This window comes from Arachis ipaensis, chromosome B1 (genome assembly GCF_059453495.1).
Source record: "Arachis ipaensis isolate K30076 ecotype BB chromosome B1, ASM5945349v1, whole genome shotgun sequence".
Classification (NCBI taxonomy): Eukaryota; Viridiplantae; Streptophyta; class Magnoliopsida; order Fabales; family Fabaceae; genus Arachis; species Arachis ipaensis.
This window is the reverse complement of record NC_142436.1, coordinates 150,055,930-150,071,772: the sequence shown is the minus strand read 5'-3', so window position 1 is coordinate 150,071,772 and position 15,843 is coordinate 150,055,930. Positions and strand designations below refer to the sequence as shown.

At 31.7% G+C, this 15,843-nt stretch overlaps 2 protein-coding genes across 2 annotated transcripts; both read right to left on the bottom strand.

The window, feature by feature from the left end:
- Nucleotides 1-5,105: 5,105 nt before the first annotated feature.
- Nucleotides 5,106-9,529, bottom strand: LOC107641256 (DNA glycosylase superfamily protein). The gene is made up of 5 exons (XM_016344754.3): nucleotides 8,085-9,529; nucleotides 7,496-7,553; nucleotides 7,318-7,401; nucleotides 7,019-7,160; nucleotides 5,106-5,713 (listed from the first exon to the last, which is right to left on the bottom strand). The coding sequence occupies exons 1-5, from the start codon at nucleotides 8,575-8,577 to the stop codon at nucleotides 5,336-5,338; spliced, it is 1,155 nt and encodes a 384-aa protein (XP_016200240.1). The 5' UTR covers nucleotides 8,578-9,529; the 3' UTR covers nucleotides 5,106-5,335.
- A 1,822-nt stretch (nucleotides 9,530-11,351) lies between these two features.
- WRKY32 (WRKY DNA-binding protein 32) lies at nucleotides 11,352-15,376 on the bottom strand. Its single transcript, XM_016344747.3, has 5 exons — nucleotides 14,797-15,376; nucleotides 14,640-14,692; nucleotides 13,205-13,914; nucleotides 12,930-13,088; nucleotides 11,352-11,924 (listed from the first exon to the last, which is right to left on the bottom strand). Exons 1-5 carry the CDS (start codon nucleotides 15,059-15,061, stop codon nucleotides 11,564-11,566), a joined length of 1,548 nt encoding a protein of 515 aa, XP_016200233.1. The 5' UTR covers nucleotides 15,062-15,376; the 3' UTR covers nucleotides 11,352-11,563.
- Between the last annotated feature and the right edge of the window lie 467 nt (nucleotides 15,377-15,843).

The window sequence follows — 15,843 nt, the reverse complement described above, 5'->3', positions numbered from 1 at the left end:
TAAGCTATATAATAATAATTTTAATTTTTATATTTTATAATGTAATACTACAACATTAATAGTAAAATAACACAGTAAATTTTTATGTTTTAATATTAAATATAAAATTAATACGTACAAAAAATTTTAAACTTTTAAATCAATACGAATCATTGTAAATAATATTTATTTATGGCATAAACAAAGAAATACAGAATCTTAAGTTTAGCATATAAAAATTTAGGAACATGTTATATGTACAAATGTAATTGCATAGTATTAATTTTTTTTTTTAATGGTGTAGACCAACAACTCTAATTTTATTTCACGGTCAAATTAAAAAAAAAAGTCTTAATTTTAAAGTTAGTCAGAAAAAAACAACAAAATTAATAAAAAAATAGTTAACTTATATTATTCTATTAATTTATTTAATATATTAAATTATTTTTATTTATATTAAGATTAATTTTAAATATTTTAAAATAAAAAGTATAATTAATTATAATTTGCATCTTAAATTATGTTGAGTACATGATATTCTATTGTGCTGCTAAAAGTAAAAATGAGATAACAAATATAATTTTATCTCTTAATTCAGTATATTTATTTATATTTTATACTTTTTTTACGATTAATTTTGTACGGTGTTGGTATATTAAATGAAAATACCTGTTATAATAACAAAAAATAAAATAAAATTTCAATCAATAATTTTATATTCTTTACTTTTTTTAATTTTATTTTGGATTTTAATTTATTACTAAAAGGTAGTGAAAATCTATTGATACTGAAATAAAGTTGTAAAAAGGTTCATAGGGTAGAATAAGTAAAATAATGTGATACACACATTACAACATCTAAATAAAACAACCTAAGATCTAAAATGTTTATCTTTCTCTTTCTCGCCGTCTATTATATTATCGATTCTATTATATAAAAATCGATTTTTTACATTTAATGATAGAGTCAACGTAGCATGTTTCTGAGAGTGTTTCTTAATTTATTTTGTTTACCTCATTAAATACAATTCATTATGATGCATTAATTATATCAACTAATTGATTTGATTAGATATTTAAGTATCACACAATTTAAAATTATGTATATTAATTTGATTTTTATGATATATAAATTTAAGGAATAAATTAAAATAATATAACTTATTACTTATTTAATTTGAATTCAACAAATACAAAATTAATTTAGTCAAAAGTTTATTATTTTCTAATCTTCTATACATAAAAATCACAAAACAAAATTGTAAAAGTAATCTTTTTATCGTTTTTGCTATTTTAATTTTATTTTCTTTGCTTTTTTTATGTGTAATTTTATTTTACATTCACTTTGTGTATTTAATAACAAAATATACTCATATTAATTCTATTATATAATAATATATTTTTCTCCTATGTTAATAAAAGAATTTCAATAGTTATCAACTATATCTAATAGAATGACTGAGAAGTGAGAACTACGACAAATTTAAACATAGATTCAAAATGCTGAAATGAAGGAAAGAAAACAGTGGATATATGATTAGAGAAAAATATATAATAACGAGAAATATACTAAAATTGGATTTTTCCTCCAACTAATAAAAGTGAGGTGTCAATTTCTCATGAATTTATTTTTCCTCTAAAATGAAATCACTATTTTCTCTTCTAAATTTATTTTAGAAAAATATCTTTATTATAATTATATTACAATTAATATTTAACGAATAATGCATGATTATACTAATTTAGGAAAAATATCTTTATTATAATTATATAAAATCAATATTTAATACATTATCAACTAATAAAAGTGAAGTGTCAATTCCTCATGAATTCATTTTTCCTCCAAAATGAAAGCACTATTCTCTCTTCTAAATTTATTTTAGAAAAATATCTTTATTATATTACAATATTACAATTATATTACAAGTAGCATTTAATGAATAATGCATAATTATAGTAATTTAGAAAAATAAAATAAAGTCCAGTAATTTATCTTTCGACTGCACACATATGTAGAATAACTTTTAAGAAGGAGTCATGTATAGTAAATACGCTCGATGATTGTAAAACTGTATACTAACATTGATATAATATTATTTCAGGTATATGTTTTGTAGGTATCAAAGAAAAGTGTTGAGTTATTTTTTAGTGGGTTTAAATTATTTATTGTTTATTAGAGAATTTTGTGCATTAGAATTCTCTAATTATTTATTATTTATTTTGAGCTGATTTTGATATGTTCTTACTTGACAGTAAAACAACATATAAAAAATTATTGGTGGGTCTAAATATTACTAAATTATTTATAGTCACATTGAGTATATATGTTTGATTTATTGAAAAAAATAAATTACTAAAACTAATTAATTAATAACTATTTTAGAGTTAATACATTTAATACTAGATTAAAAAAAAAAATAATACGTAATATATTACATTTTTATTAATCAAATTATTATAATTTAAATTTATCTTAACAAAAAATTTAAAATTATAATTTCAATATAGCACGGGCTATTACATTTGTTCAATAATATTGTCGGGCTACACAAGTGAATGAAGACTTGAATTTTGTCTTCTTGTCATTAATAATAATTTTACGTTTTTTTTTTGGACATTATAATAACTTTACTTCAGCTTTAGGCGCTTTACACTACGATTGAGTTGGGCCAATTTTGTGCCCATAGTCCTAATTATTAGCAGTAGAAATGTTACTACATAAATACCCAAAAAAAAAACCCGTTTAAATACCAAAAAGAAATATCCAAAAAAAAAATGTCACTACATATTTGCCAAAAAAAAAATGAAAGAAATGTTACTACTTACTACTCGACTACTTCTTGTCACCAAGAGAATATATATATATTTTTATTTAATTTAGTATTTATTGTTTATACATAATACATTATTAGTCTAAAATAAGTCAAAATATTCACTTTTCCCTTTTTCTAATTCCTAGTTTATTTTTACAAATAAATTAAAAAGTAACATAAATTAGCATAATATAACATCGCTTTTGCTTTTGCTTTTTATTGCTTTACGAATGCTAATAACCTAACACAACACTATGTTTTGTTCGTCCTTTTGAAATGTTTTAATTATACGAGTTAGTAAAGTGACAATTAAATTCTCAAGAGTTTTAACAACGGATTAATTAGTTTTTGATGAAAAAAAAGTATCAATTAAGTCTTTCACGATAATACATAGTGGACATGTATGTCTTTTTGTCAATGGATAATGTGAAACAAAATGAAATTACTCATGTATTTTGTTATCCATCTTGGTGCATATTCCATTATTGCCACATGAGTATAAAAACGATATAGTTTTGAATGGCAAAATATTTATTATCTTCTGAGTTTGCATATAATATTTATCAACTGCTCTTTATTTACTATAAATCTAATAAAATAGGTGAATTTTTACTCCAAAAGTTATTATATACATGACGATCTTTCATAAATCAGTTAACAGTACATATAGGCAGCACCGTTAAGTTTTACATGATAAATTGATAGAAAGACTTCACGTATCCACCATTTGCTATCGTGGATGACTAAATTGATACTTTTTTTTAGAGTATAATTAGTCCGAAGTCAAAATCTTCAGAAACCTAATTGTTACTCTATTTATATATAGTGACGCTTTTTTTGGCAGGTATATATAGTGACGTTATAATCTGAAAATAGTAGAACAGTGAACAAGTATCAATACAGTTATACAGATGCACAAAATTGAATGGGCTTTATTATTATTTTCTTTTGCATTGAGATCACGTCCAAATTTATAAAATTATTGGTAATATTGTTAAAGCAAATTTAATATATTAAGTGTTTGGAATAGAATTTGCTTTTCTTTCTTTACCCTGCTGAATGATACCTTTTTCTTCCTTCTACGAAAGGTTCATTTTAAAATGCATCAATTCTTTTCATCATTATTTTCAATATAGTGTTATTTGGAGTTACATATATTGTTACATTTTATACCATTCATATCAAACACTTGAGCATGTCATTTTCGAATTATAAAGGGCATGAGTGCCGTGATATATCATATGATTAACATATTCATTTCACATGGTAATGTGAATGGCTATTTATGCATTGATGCCATTTTCCCTTTCAATGCTAGTGATATTTTCAATGACCCATTAACATGCAATCCCTTCTCTAATGATCTTACTTTTTAATGAATAAATTGAATACTATGTTTAGCTGTCATCATAGAAGATATAAACCAAGATTCCTTACATTGTTTAATCAAACTCTTATGTAGACATGACAAAAACTCATCATTCTCAACAATTTGAAACACAAGAAACACTTCACCGGCAATTAATTTGTCTAATCTTAATTATTGAGTTTTGTTCCTTAATTATAAATATAACAAACAATTGAAGTGACTGGTTGGACCTAAAACAATTGAGGTAGGTAGGACCGGGAGAGCATAAGTTGAATTAAGGTGTGATGGATAATGTATTAAATTGAATTTGACAAGGTCAATTCTCAGCAAACCTACCTACTTTGTTTTAAATTCTATATAAAAGAAAGAAACTTGCCAAATAAACTTTCTTAAATGAGTTTAGTTAGTAAGAGTGTAGAATAAACTAAAATGATTGAATTTTTTTTGTGTGTGTGTGTCTAATTAAAATTATTGATTTTATTACTCAAATCTTATCTGTAAAATTTTTACTCTTACATCAATCAATGTCATCGATCATATTCCAACACTAGCTGTTCAACAAGCACGCATGTATGGACCAATGAGTAATAACTCAAATGGCATAGACTCCCCATACTCAATTAAGAGGTTGCGGGTTCAAGTCCCATACTCAATTAAGAGGTCGCGGGTTCGAGTCACATATCTTTCCAAATTAGCAAATGAGTAATAGCTCAAATGGCATAGACTCCCCATACTCAATTAAGAGGTTGCGGGTTCAAGTCTCCTATCTTTCCAAATTTTTAGCCAATGAGTTATAGCTCAAATGGCATAGTCTCTCTATACTCAATTAAGAGGTTGCGAGTTCGAGTCTCCTATCTTTGGTAGAAAAAAAAAAACACGCATGTATGCAGATATAATCAAATTGAAAGCATTTAACACAATAATAATAACAACTGCTACCACTGGTTTAAAAGAAAATTCTAATCACTGATATTTTTTACTGTACAAAAAATTGTACACCAATTTCTAAAGGATTCCCTAAAGCATCATACAACAATATGGGCACCCCAATTGGTCTAAATTCAATTTAACTGTGCTCTTAGGGACTCCATGAGATTGATACACAAAATGCTACAACATGATCATTACTGAATGTAAGGCTGACAAGTAACACAAATTTGGTCCAAAAGGAACCGTCACACAATTCCTTCTGAGGAGAAATTCAAAGCATCAATGGCAATGGAGAGATCAGCTTGCATCACATTATCAGTCTCCTTTTGTTGAGTATCATCCTTGATGGCATTCTCTTCTTTGCGTTCTGCTGCAGCTATACACTCCTGAAATCTAAAGCAACTGATGAGGTGGTCATTTGTTAACCCCACAACCTGCATGAAGGAGTATACGACGGTAGGTCCCACGCTGCGGAACCCCCTCCTCACAAGGTCTTTGCTAATAACATCAGCTTTTGGTGTCTTAACAGGAACCTGTCGTGGATACCGGAACCTGCTAACTATAGGCTTGTGGTTCACAAAACTCCAAATATACTTGTCGAATGACCCAAACTCCTCTATGACCTGGAATCAGCAAAACCTGTAAAGAGTTAGTTGCAATGATAATCATAGCCATAGTGCAAATTATGAAAGAATGCAATTATGGCAGTTCAGTGAAAAATAAAGGGGGCCTTGTTGTGTCTAATAGGTTGGGAAAAAGTATCAAGGTTAGATAGCTGAGTTGGGACATAACAGCTAAGCATGTGGCTAGTTAAAGAATCCAAATAATTAGGTTGCATATCACTGTTGCAAATTAGGTTACAAGAAGCTCAAGTTGTACGATAGATTAATATCATGGTTTGCCCCATATGGGTCATGCAAATTGAATAAGGAGCAGGACCACAACCCAATTACCTTTATTACCTAACCTACCTGATCAAATGATCATTAAACACCAATCTTAGGTCATTCAAACCCTCATCAAAGGGGAAGAAAGATAAAAAAGATAAATCTATTCAAATGAACAACAAAATTTTGATATCCTACTCATATTAATGAGTTAGAAATTTACAGTTACACTCAATTACTTAAGATTAAACTGTGAGAGAGAGAGAAAGAGGGGGGGGGGGGTAAAATGTGTCAGTTATCAGAACAGAATTGAACTATCCTTTACGATTCTAGCATTTATGTTCAAGTGGGTCCACAATTTTATGACTCAAGCGCAGTCATATGATATACAACTGTTTGTAAACAGTTTGTGAAAAATGAAAGTGCAAGCAGTATGATGCCATTAATGCATTCTGTTTCTTTTATTTTTTTAAAGGAAATGTTTGGTAAAGCTAGGGAGACCAAAAAAACAGCCAAAACTTGTCTTATTTAATATTCATTAATTCTAGCAACAATTAATGAATGCTAAATAAGTCAAGTTCTAGCTGTTTTTGACTAATTTTTTTTGTTACCAAACATTTCCGATTTTCGTCCTACTAGCTTGTCTTATTAGGTAGTTCTCCTAGAGATCAATGAAGAAAACAAGGCAACAATATTTTGAAAAAAAATTAAGCCTCCAAACTAGCAAGGTATTAATTAGTTGACTTCTTTCCTTGCTAGCATATCCTATTGAGGATAAACAGGTTAGAATGCCTTCAGTTAGTGAAAACCCTTTTTATACCCCAGACATATTATTAAATCCAGATACACCTAATTTAGAAAATTGGGTTTAGGTAATGGTAGTTAAACACGGCCAAGCCTATCTCATTATTCTGTTAGCTTCCAATGATCCAGCAACTGATAAATCATTTTCTTATAAAATAATCGATAAGTGCTTATGAACGAAATGTTTCATATTCCATTATGAAGTTTGCACTACAAGACAAGAGAAAACTAATCTACCTTTGATATTTGACGGGCATTCTCAATTGTGGCTCGCAATTTAAGCTCTGAAAGTAAGGAGGTAGCAGCAGTTCCTGGCGCCATCAACTTCTTCTCGTTTAACTTCGACACAGCAATGGGATCAAAGTCTGCAAAAACTTCCCTGCAAAGAACCTTGTTAACAAAAATGATGCTGATAAAGCCACAGCAAAAAATAGGCTTCAGCTGACATAACAGCAAACTATTGCAATTTGCATATCAGAGGCTCATAATGGAAAACTTTTTTTAATATATATATATAACTTCTAGATAGATCTTACCTAAAAATGTGCCTTTTGCTCAGAATGGCTGGCCAAGTGAGCTCAGACAGAGCACTGGAAAGAACAAGAAGCTCAAATAGTTTCCTACATGAGCCAAAAAGAGTCAAGAAAAATCTAAACGGACAACACTCATGCATTTTCCAACTAACATAATATTATTTTCATTTGCATCACATACTTGTCGTCGTGTACTGGAACACCCCATTCTTCGTCATGGAAAGTAGCATACCATGGTTCTAGATTATCACCAAGTAAAAATAGTTAGAAACGACATGAATAAATTCCATTATTGTTCAGGACTTGTTTTTTAATCTCTACTGTCATCCATATCAGGTTTATATCAAAAATACAATTGGAATTCCCAGTTTTCTCTTCAATAGAGAAAAACAACTAACCCATGAAAGCAAGGCATGCCCATTCATTATATTTATTTGCCCATAAATGAAGCTCAGAAGCACAAGCAAACAAAAAGTATTCACTTTTCTGAAAACACACCTTAAATAAACCAGAATTCATTCTCAATTTCTAATTTGACATCGAACTATATACAAAGTATAAAATGATATCCAAGTGCATACATATATAGTAAAATCAAAATCTTCAACAACTGAAACTCATCCTGGCCAGAAGTTCAATGGAAATTATCAATGTAAATATTTGTGAGAGTCATCAGCATTTAAAACAATCATAAAAGGTCCATGATATTATTAACATTAGTATATATTTCTTCTTAAGAATGAAAAGAAAGTGATAGAAGAAGAACAAACCGGTATTATGAGTGACCCAAGCACACCTCTTCTTGGACTGTGAACCATCAGGGGCAGATTCTAACACACCATCAGAGGCAACACTTCTAGGCTTTGACACAGACCGTTTCCTTGGAACTCCCAAGCTATTAGACCTTGTCAATCTCCCAGTCGAAGCTCGGCTGTGGAACGAGTCTGTGGATGCATCAGATGAGCATGAAGCATTCAGAGACAAATTACAGTGCAGCAATTGCTCATGCCTGCGAAGCACAGAAGAAACACTTGCAGAGTGTGACTGAGGAGAAGGTGAGGGATTCACAGCTGAGGACAATTCACATGGTTTCTTCTCCTTCGCCGAAGCAACCTCGCTCCTGGATTTCTCAGCCTTCCTCAGTGGCTTTGTAGCTGGTTTCCTTGAACCAAAAGACCCTGTCTTGTTCCCAGCTGGTACAAGCACAGGCCTTGCCTCTGAATCAGCAACATTCATAGACCTCAATCTAGGAGCCCCCGACATTATTGAACACAAAATCTCTTTGCTTTTTCAACAACCCACCAAAATAACCTCCTTCAAAATTTCAACTTCACCAATAACTCACACGTCCAGTGGATTCTTCAAGCTCTAAATATCCATCATCACTTACCGGAGACGAAATTCACTGAAACCCCGTACTTTTTTAATCATTTGGAAGCTCAAGAGTCACTGGTACACATTAGCAAACACCTGGCGTGCACACTGCTGACTTATATAGCTTCCAGCACTTTCAACACAGATCTCGGGTTTTCTTCCACCAAAATGAACCTGGAGTATCACTCAGAATCCTCAAATCAGCCAAGTACACACTCAGGGCCAACCAAAAATCCCTCAATTTGAGAGCCATTAAGACACTGGACCCCCATTTTCACAAAGATACAAAACCTCAAATCAGCTCAGAATACAGAAAAGCTTGAAGCTTGATGGACTTAGGAACACAAAAGGGTCAAATCCTCGTAAAATGAATTGACCACTTGAGCAAAGTTAGGGTTTAAAGGGGGTTGCATTCTACTCTACTAGCCAGTGATGGATTTCAAAATCAGCTAGTGAAATCCCCAAAAGGATGAGATTCCACTCTGCATTGTGGAAAACGAGAAAACTGTGCACTGCAACCTCATAAGGAACAACAGAAATTTAAAATGGGTGGTTCCTTGAAACTATGGTGCTCATACACAATTACACATTACTCTGCAAAATCTCTCATGCTTCTTTTGTTTATTTATTTATTTTCCAGAGAAATAGCAAGGGAAATTCTGGGGGAGAACGAAGAGTTTGAAAGAGAGGAAGAAGAAAATTGTGTCAGAGAGAAAGAGGAGTTTGATCTATAAGAACAAAGATGAAATGAGAGAGAAAATTTTAGGGAGAAGGAGTGAAGTGAGAGAATGGAAAGAGTGAGAAGATAGAAGCGAGGAGACAGTGAAAATATTTTTTTTTTGGAATTAAAAAAAAAAAAAGAAATACTGGAGTTAACCTGAAAATCCCAGTTATGACTTTCTGAAAATGTATTTTACCGGCTGTGTCCGGTACCTTTAGATTATTTTCTATATTTTTTTTCTTACCAAAGATAGGAGAATCGAACCCACAACCTCTTAATTGAGTATGGGGAGATTATGTCATTTGAGCTATTACTCATTGGCTAGATTATTTTCTATATTAAATTAACACTATATTAAGAATAATATTATACATCTAAATTTTTTTATAAATTAATTTTAATTAAATTAAATAATAAGATTTAAAATAATATTAATTATAATTAATTTTTATTATATTAAATTAATTTAATTAAATTTAGTTAAAAAAATACTTAAATGTACAATATTATTCATATATTAATAGGCTATTCTTGTAAATTTTTTTTCAGAGCAAACTTATTTTTTTTATTGGTTTTACTAATCTCATCTCTTTAATTAATAATAATCATGTTTAAGTAAATATGAAGAGTCAGTATTAAAAGCATAACGTTTGCTAGATTTCAATATGCACCGGATATAAATTAATAATGATGGTACATGTATACTAAAAATTTCACTAAATTAATTATTTATATAGAAAATATATTTAAATATAAATATATATTAAAAATAAATTAAATAATATATATTTATATATAAATATACAATAATTATTTTATCATAGAAACAGCATTTTTTAAAATCAAATATAGTTAAAAGAGTTCTAATACTTGAGTAGAAATATGTTTGACAATAAAATAGTTTGGTTTCATTGAAATTCAAATATAAAATGACTGTATGTAATTTTATTTTAGCGGACAATCCATCGTAACATTTAGTACAAATAAGTTTCTTAACATCCAATGCGATCTACTAGCAATATAAAAGATGTTAAGTTATACTTTTTTTTAGTGCACTTCATATTTTAATTAGTAAAACTTAATTACTCAATGTGATTCACTAATAATAAAAATAGGATATTCTCGTATATAATCTCTTAATAGGAAAAATAGATTATTAACTTTTTTTTAGTTTAAATTTAAATAAGTAAAAAAAAACCTAAGTTAATGTGTGTTTCTTTTTGGTCACATAGAATGGTTTCTTCATAAGTTAACGTGTGTTTCTTTTTGGTCATAGAATGAGTGCTTGATACTCCAAATACAAGACATGTGACAGGGTTATTTTTCTATAAAAAAATATGATCGCATTTTCTGTTATATAGCCAAAAAATTAGTTGAAATTCAATTGTAGATAGCCATATAATAATGAATAAGAAGCATAACTCAGCAACTAAGAAGTTTTATCAGCTACTACCAAATAGGCATACCAACTATAAAGACAATCAATCACAATACTTAATATAGACGAAAGCCACTAGGTGGTTGTTTCTTGTTTGTTTTCGAAACGGAAGTAGAGACTAAGGAGAACACATTTTTAGCTTGTTAAAATACTTTTATTTTTCTCTCTCAAATAATCTTATGGTATGATCGCACACCATCACATCATATAAGACTTCCTTTTACATATTTTTTCTAATTCTACTTAAATCTTATATAATAGGATATTAACGTTTACAAAATCAATTGAAAAAAAAAATAAAAAGTTAGATAAAATATCAGAATATAATCACATTATGAAATTTGAATTATTTTTGGGCCAAACCCAAAATCTCAGCCCAATTCCTCTTGGTTTAGCCTAAAGAAACCCAGGATTGTTCGGACACACCACCTTCCTCACCCCAAAAAAAATAAATAGAAAAAACAATCAGCTCTCTCAAGTCTCACCCTCTATACGCACGGGAAAAAGTGAAACTATGCCAATCCATTCTATATGGGCTCGACTACTAGCAAACTGTTTCAGACAAATTAAAATGGTGTACAAGAAAATATACACGAGCTGTTCCACTAAAAACACTATGTAGGAAACAAAAATAAAATAATAACAAAAAAGAGAAAACAAGCAGGGAGACCTGCCAATTATACAGATACAAGTGTATGATCTCTTAAAACATGAATTCAGCATGGCTTAATTTCGAATCCTATGCTCAGAAGTGTGCGAGCTGACTCCATTGCCTTTTCACCTCCAAGATCCATGGCTTCCCCGCTTAGTTCTCCTTCAGTGTCCACCGACCATTGAGTAGACTTGTTCTGTTTTTGAGGAGAATCAGGTTTTTTCTTTGACTGCGAATTGTTCATGGATGCCGGAGCTGCAGCAGCCACAAGAGGAGCACTGGGTGGGCCACGTCGTTTCTTTGGCACAGGCATGTCATGGTCATGTACACCCTTGTATGTTATGATGACGGCGTTCGAGTTATCAACAGCAGTCTCAATGTGTTTTCGGACAGGACACCCAGCAGAAGTGCATCTGTAGTAGTTTCTGCAAATTCATGATATGATCAGAAGAAATTGAAGGAATTTCATTTTCAGCAGCCAAAGTAAAGAAAACAAAAAGGGAATGCTATATCTTGTACAAAGAAAAAAAAAGAGGAAGGTTATAAATCTTTTGCCAACTTAAGAGAATTGCTGCTGCTTCACTTGGACATCTGTCCCTTATCCTTTCTCCAAAGGAAGCAGCTCTTCTCAAAAAAGCCCCGAGGAAGATAACCACACCACCAACACAATTTTGACCCTCAGATAATAAGAACTTATCCTCCCTGTTTGGGGAAGGTCTCAACCAATCATCATTCCTAATGAGGCAAATACAAACTAAGCATGCAGAACAGTTCGAAAAATACTTTAACCCAAAGGCCAATTCTATGATGTCTATTACTTGGTGCCTAATTAGTGCCTAACTTACCTTTTATGGCAAACTTTAAATATTTAAAAATTATTTACTTTTATACTTTTTAAATTAAATATTGATTTTTAACTTGTTTTGGCAAGTTAGGCATTACCTTTTAGTTTTAGGCACCATAGCAATCACCTAATCCAAAACTATCAAAGTGATTAAGTGCATAAATGTTCCAGTTGCTCAAACCTGTTAATTTGACACTAAGCACACGTTTCTTTCAGCATATTATCATATAGAACGTTTTTAACCTAAATAGCCTTGGAACAACATTTTTTACTATTATTACCTTTTGTAAACATAAAAAAAGCTAATAAAAGATTAGGAGAGCTTTTATTAGGTACAACAAAGTATTAGCCTAAATCAATAGATTAAGATATCATTTTTAATTTCTTCAGACTGCTTTACCAGAAAAATGGATGCAGCTTGCCACTATATAACTGATTATTTTATTTTATTTTAAATACCCATTAAATCTAAATAAAAGCTTTACATATTTGTTGAGAGATATTTACGTTATAAGGAAAATTTACGAAATCAAGTAATCAACATTAAGAATAAACTAGAAAGGAAACAATCTAAACAGGCAATCACCTCGGATGTGGATTCCCCTTCACCATTTTCTGTCCATACTTGCGCCATCGGTATCCATCACCTGATATACCTACATCCCCTTCTGCATGTACAACAAACCTTGATTTCTTTCCAGATTTTACAGGGGAATCCAAGTCTGCTAAGTCATCTTTCTTCATTCTGGTTATCAAGTTAAAAGGAGAGAATGTTAAATCGTTGTATCCTACCTCTGTTGAATAAAAAGCTTATTGACTAAATTATTTTTACGAAGAGAATGAACCGATAAGGAAGCTTACCTTTTTTTTGGCTCTGGCTCATTAACGTGCTCCTCCTTCAAAATAACTTTACCATTGTCACTGAGATTAGATGAGTTTGGTCTTTTCTTGTCAGCAGTGCGAGGTGCATCTTGTAAGGGTTCTTTTGAAGGAGACGGATCAGAGTTTTTCAGACCTCTGATAGATAGCTGCTGAGAAACTTTGTTTTCTACATTAGGAGGTTCACTGGAAGACACTAACTTACTTTCCCTTGTAGAATTAGGCTTATGTGGGGGATCATGACTGTGTTGACTTTTATAAACAACATCTATTACACGACCCACATCATCATTGCATTCAATCTTCTTTGCAGAACATTCTGAATGAGTACACCTGTAATAGCTTCGAGACCCTGTGGGACTCTTCACTTGCTTCTGACCATACTTCCGCCAGCTGTAACCATCAGAAACTGAAACCCTTGCAACAGAACCACAAGAAACATGTTTGCCACCAGAAGGAATTTTTTTGTCCAATTGTGGCACATGAACATTATTAATCTTCAAAGGTGGCATTTTCTGTTTGGGGACAATTTGACTAGGAACAGATGATAAAGATTGTGTAACAGAGGTTGGTGACAGTTCTGACAATGGAGTTGAACATGCAGACACCTGTGGCTGATTTTCTATCTGAGTTGGAGGTGGTTGTACTGCTTCACTTGCAATAGTTTCCTTTTCACGAGGTCCATCTGTCTCCTGAGCATGAAATGACCTACTTTTAGTGCAAAAGAAACCAAATCTATGTTGGAAGTAAAGAACCTATAATTTGCTAATGCTTAATTTAAATGCAAGAAAAGCAACCAAATGACTATTGTTCAGTACACCATGGAACCATCTCGTAGTCATAGATGCTAATATGCTACCATGAATTCAAGAAAACTAATTTCATGTATTACATTCTTAAACCATCATTATTAAATTCCATTCCTCATTTGTATGGGATCAATCAACAAGTATTTAGCAGGGCAAATTTAAATTCCTTATTATGCTTAACAAGAAGTTTATAGGCATCCACTTAAATTTTTAAAAGAAAAAATGAAAACAGAAGGCCTCAGAAATAAATACCATAAGTCCAAACCCCAACTGGTTAATCGTAATGACCTATCGATCATTCCAGATCCAAGTTTCTAATCTGCAAAGTATATTTCTCATTTATCGGTGCTGTTCTCAGACTATACACTCAACATTAAGAAAGATAGGAACAACCCTAAACCAGGCAGCTCAAAAAATTCTAACCATAACCAAAACCAGCCCTTCTCACGTATCACATATGTTCAAGTACAGTTTACAACTTCAAGCAGATGAACACGAAGAGTGAGATTCCCACAAAATTTAAAACGATCACAGCAAAACAATACTTAAAATCTCGATTTAAGAAATATAATAAAAATAGTAACAAGTTATCATGGAAATGCTCTAACCTTACTTTCAGCTTTGACATCCATATCCGGCGTAGCAGGGCTCCCCTGCAATTCTGTTACCCCAACCGCACCATTTCACCACAAAGAAATCACTCATTTAGATTTTTGAAGATTAAAAAAAAAACAAATTCAAATACTCATTGAAACCAAACCGTACCATCACTCCGATTGTTCACAACAAGTGATTCAGCAGCTAGGGTTCCTGAATTCGACCCCTTCAGAGGTTTATCAGAACTCTTCATCACGGCGCGCTGCGACTCAGTTTCGCAAGGCGATTCGCTAGCTCGTTCTTCTCCCTCTGACGCCTTCCCTTGTTGTCCTTGTTCGTTTCCACCTTCGCCGCCTTCTGAATCCTTCTCTTTCGGGAGAAGCTCCGGCGCTCCCTCCGTGACAGCTTCGGCGGAGCTTGGTTGCTCAGCCATGACAGCCGCAGAAGAAAGAGAGAGCGAACAAGCGAGAAAATCCGAAGTTTCGAGCGGTTTCTATGATAGCGTGAAAGTAACCGCAACGCGTTTCGGATTTCAGCGAAACGCAACGGTTTTGTGTGTGTGTGAGAGAGAGAGAGAGAGAGAGAGAGAGAAAGGGTTTTTGAGTTTGCGAGAGAGATATGTATGTGTTTGTGCGTCTTTTTGACTGAGATTGACTCTCTCACTCACACTCAGGTGCTTGATGCTTCTTCCTTTTTTTTTTTTTTTTCTCTCTCTTCTGTTTTTGTGCTCTGCTTCAAGGTAACACACGCCGTCACTCTCCGTTACGCTCCTATAACTATGTTTCTGTTTGCCGTTTTTCTTGACGCCGTCAGTGAGTAGTCTCCTTCGTCTTCTTCGTCGTCTTCTTCTTTGACTCTCCACAGTGACACTCCTTTTTGAAAAAATAATTTCCTTCTGCTTTTCTGGATGGACCATTGCTAACACTTTTTGGTCAAACGAACATTAACCACACTTAAATCCAATGTTGACAACACTCTGCCTTTCTCTCTTTTTTTTCCTCCCTTAGTAAAATAATTGCAGAAAATTTTGTGTAATTATGGTTGGTAGTTATTATAATAAATAATTATCAACATTAATTTGTCTAATTTTTTTTTAATGAGATATTCTCTTCTCTTTTGAATATAGAAATCTACACTGGAGAATAGTCAACAGCATAAATCGGGATTAGGGATAACATAATATAATAATAGTACTATAATACTACGACCAAGTCA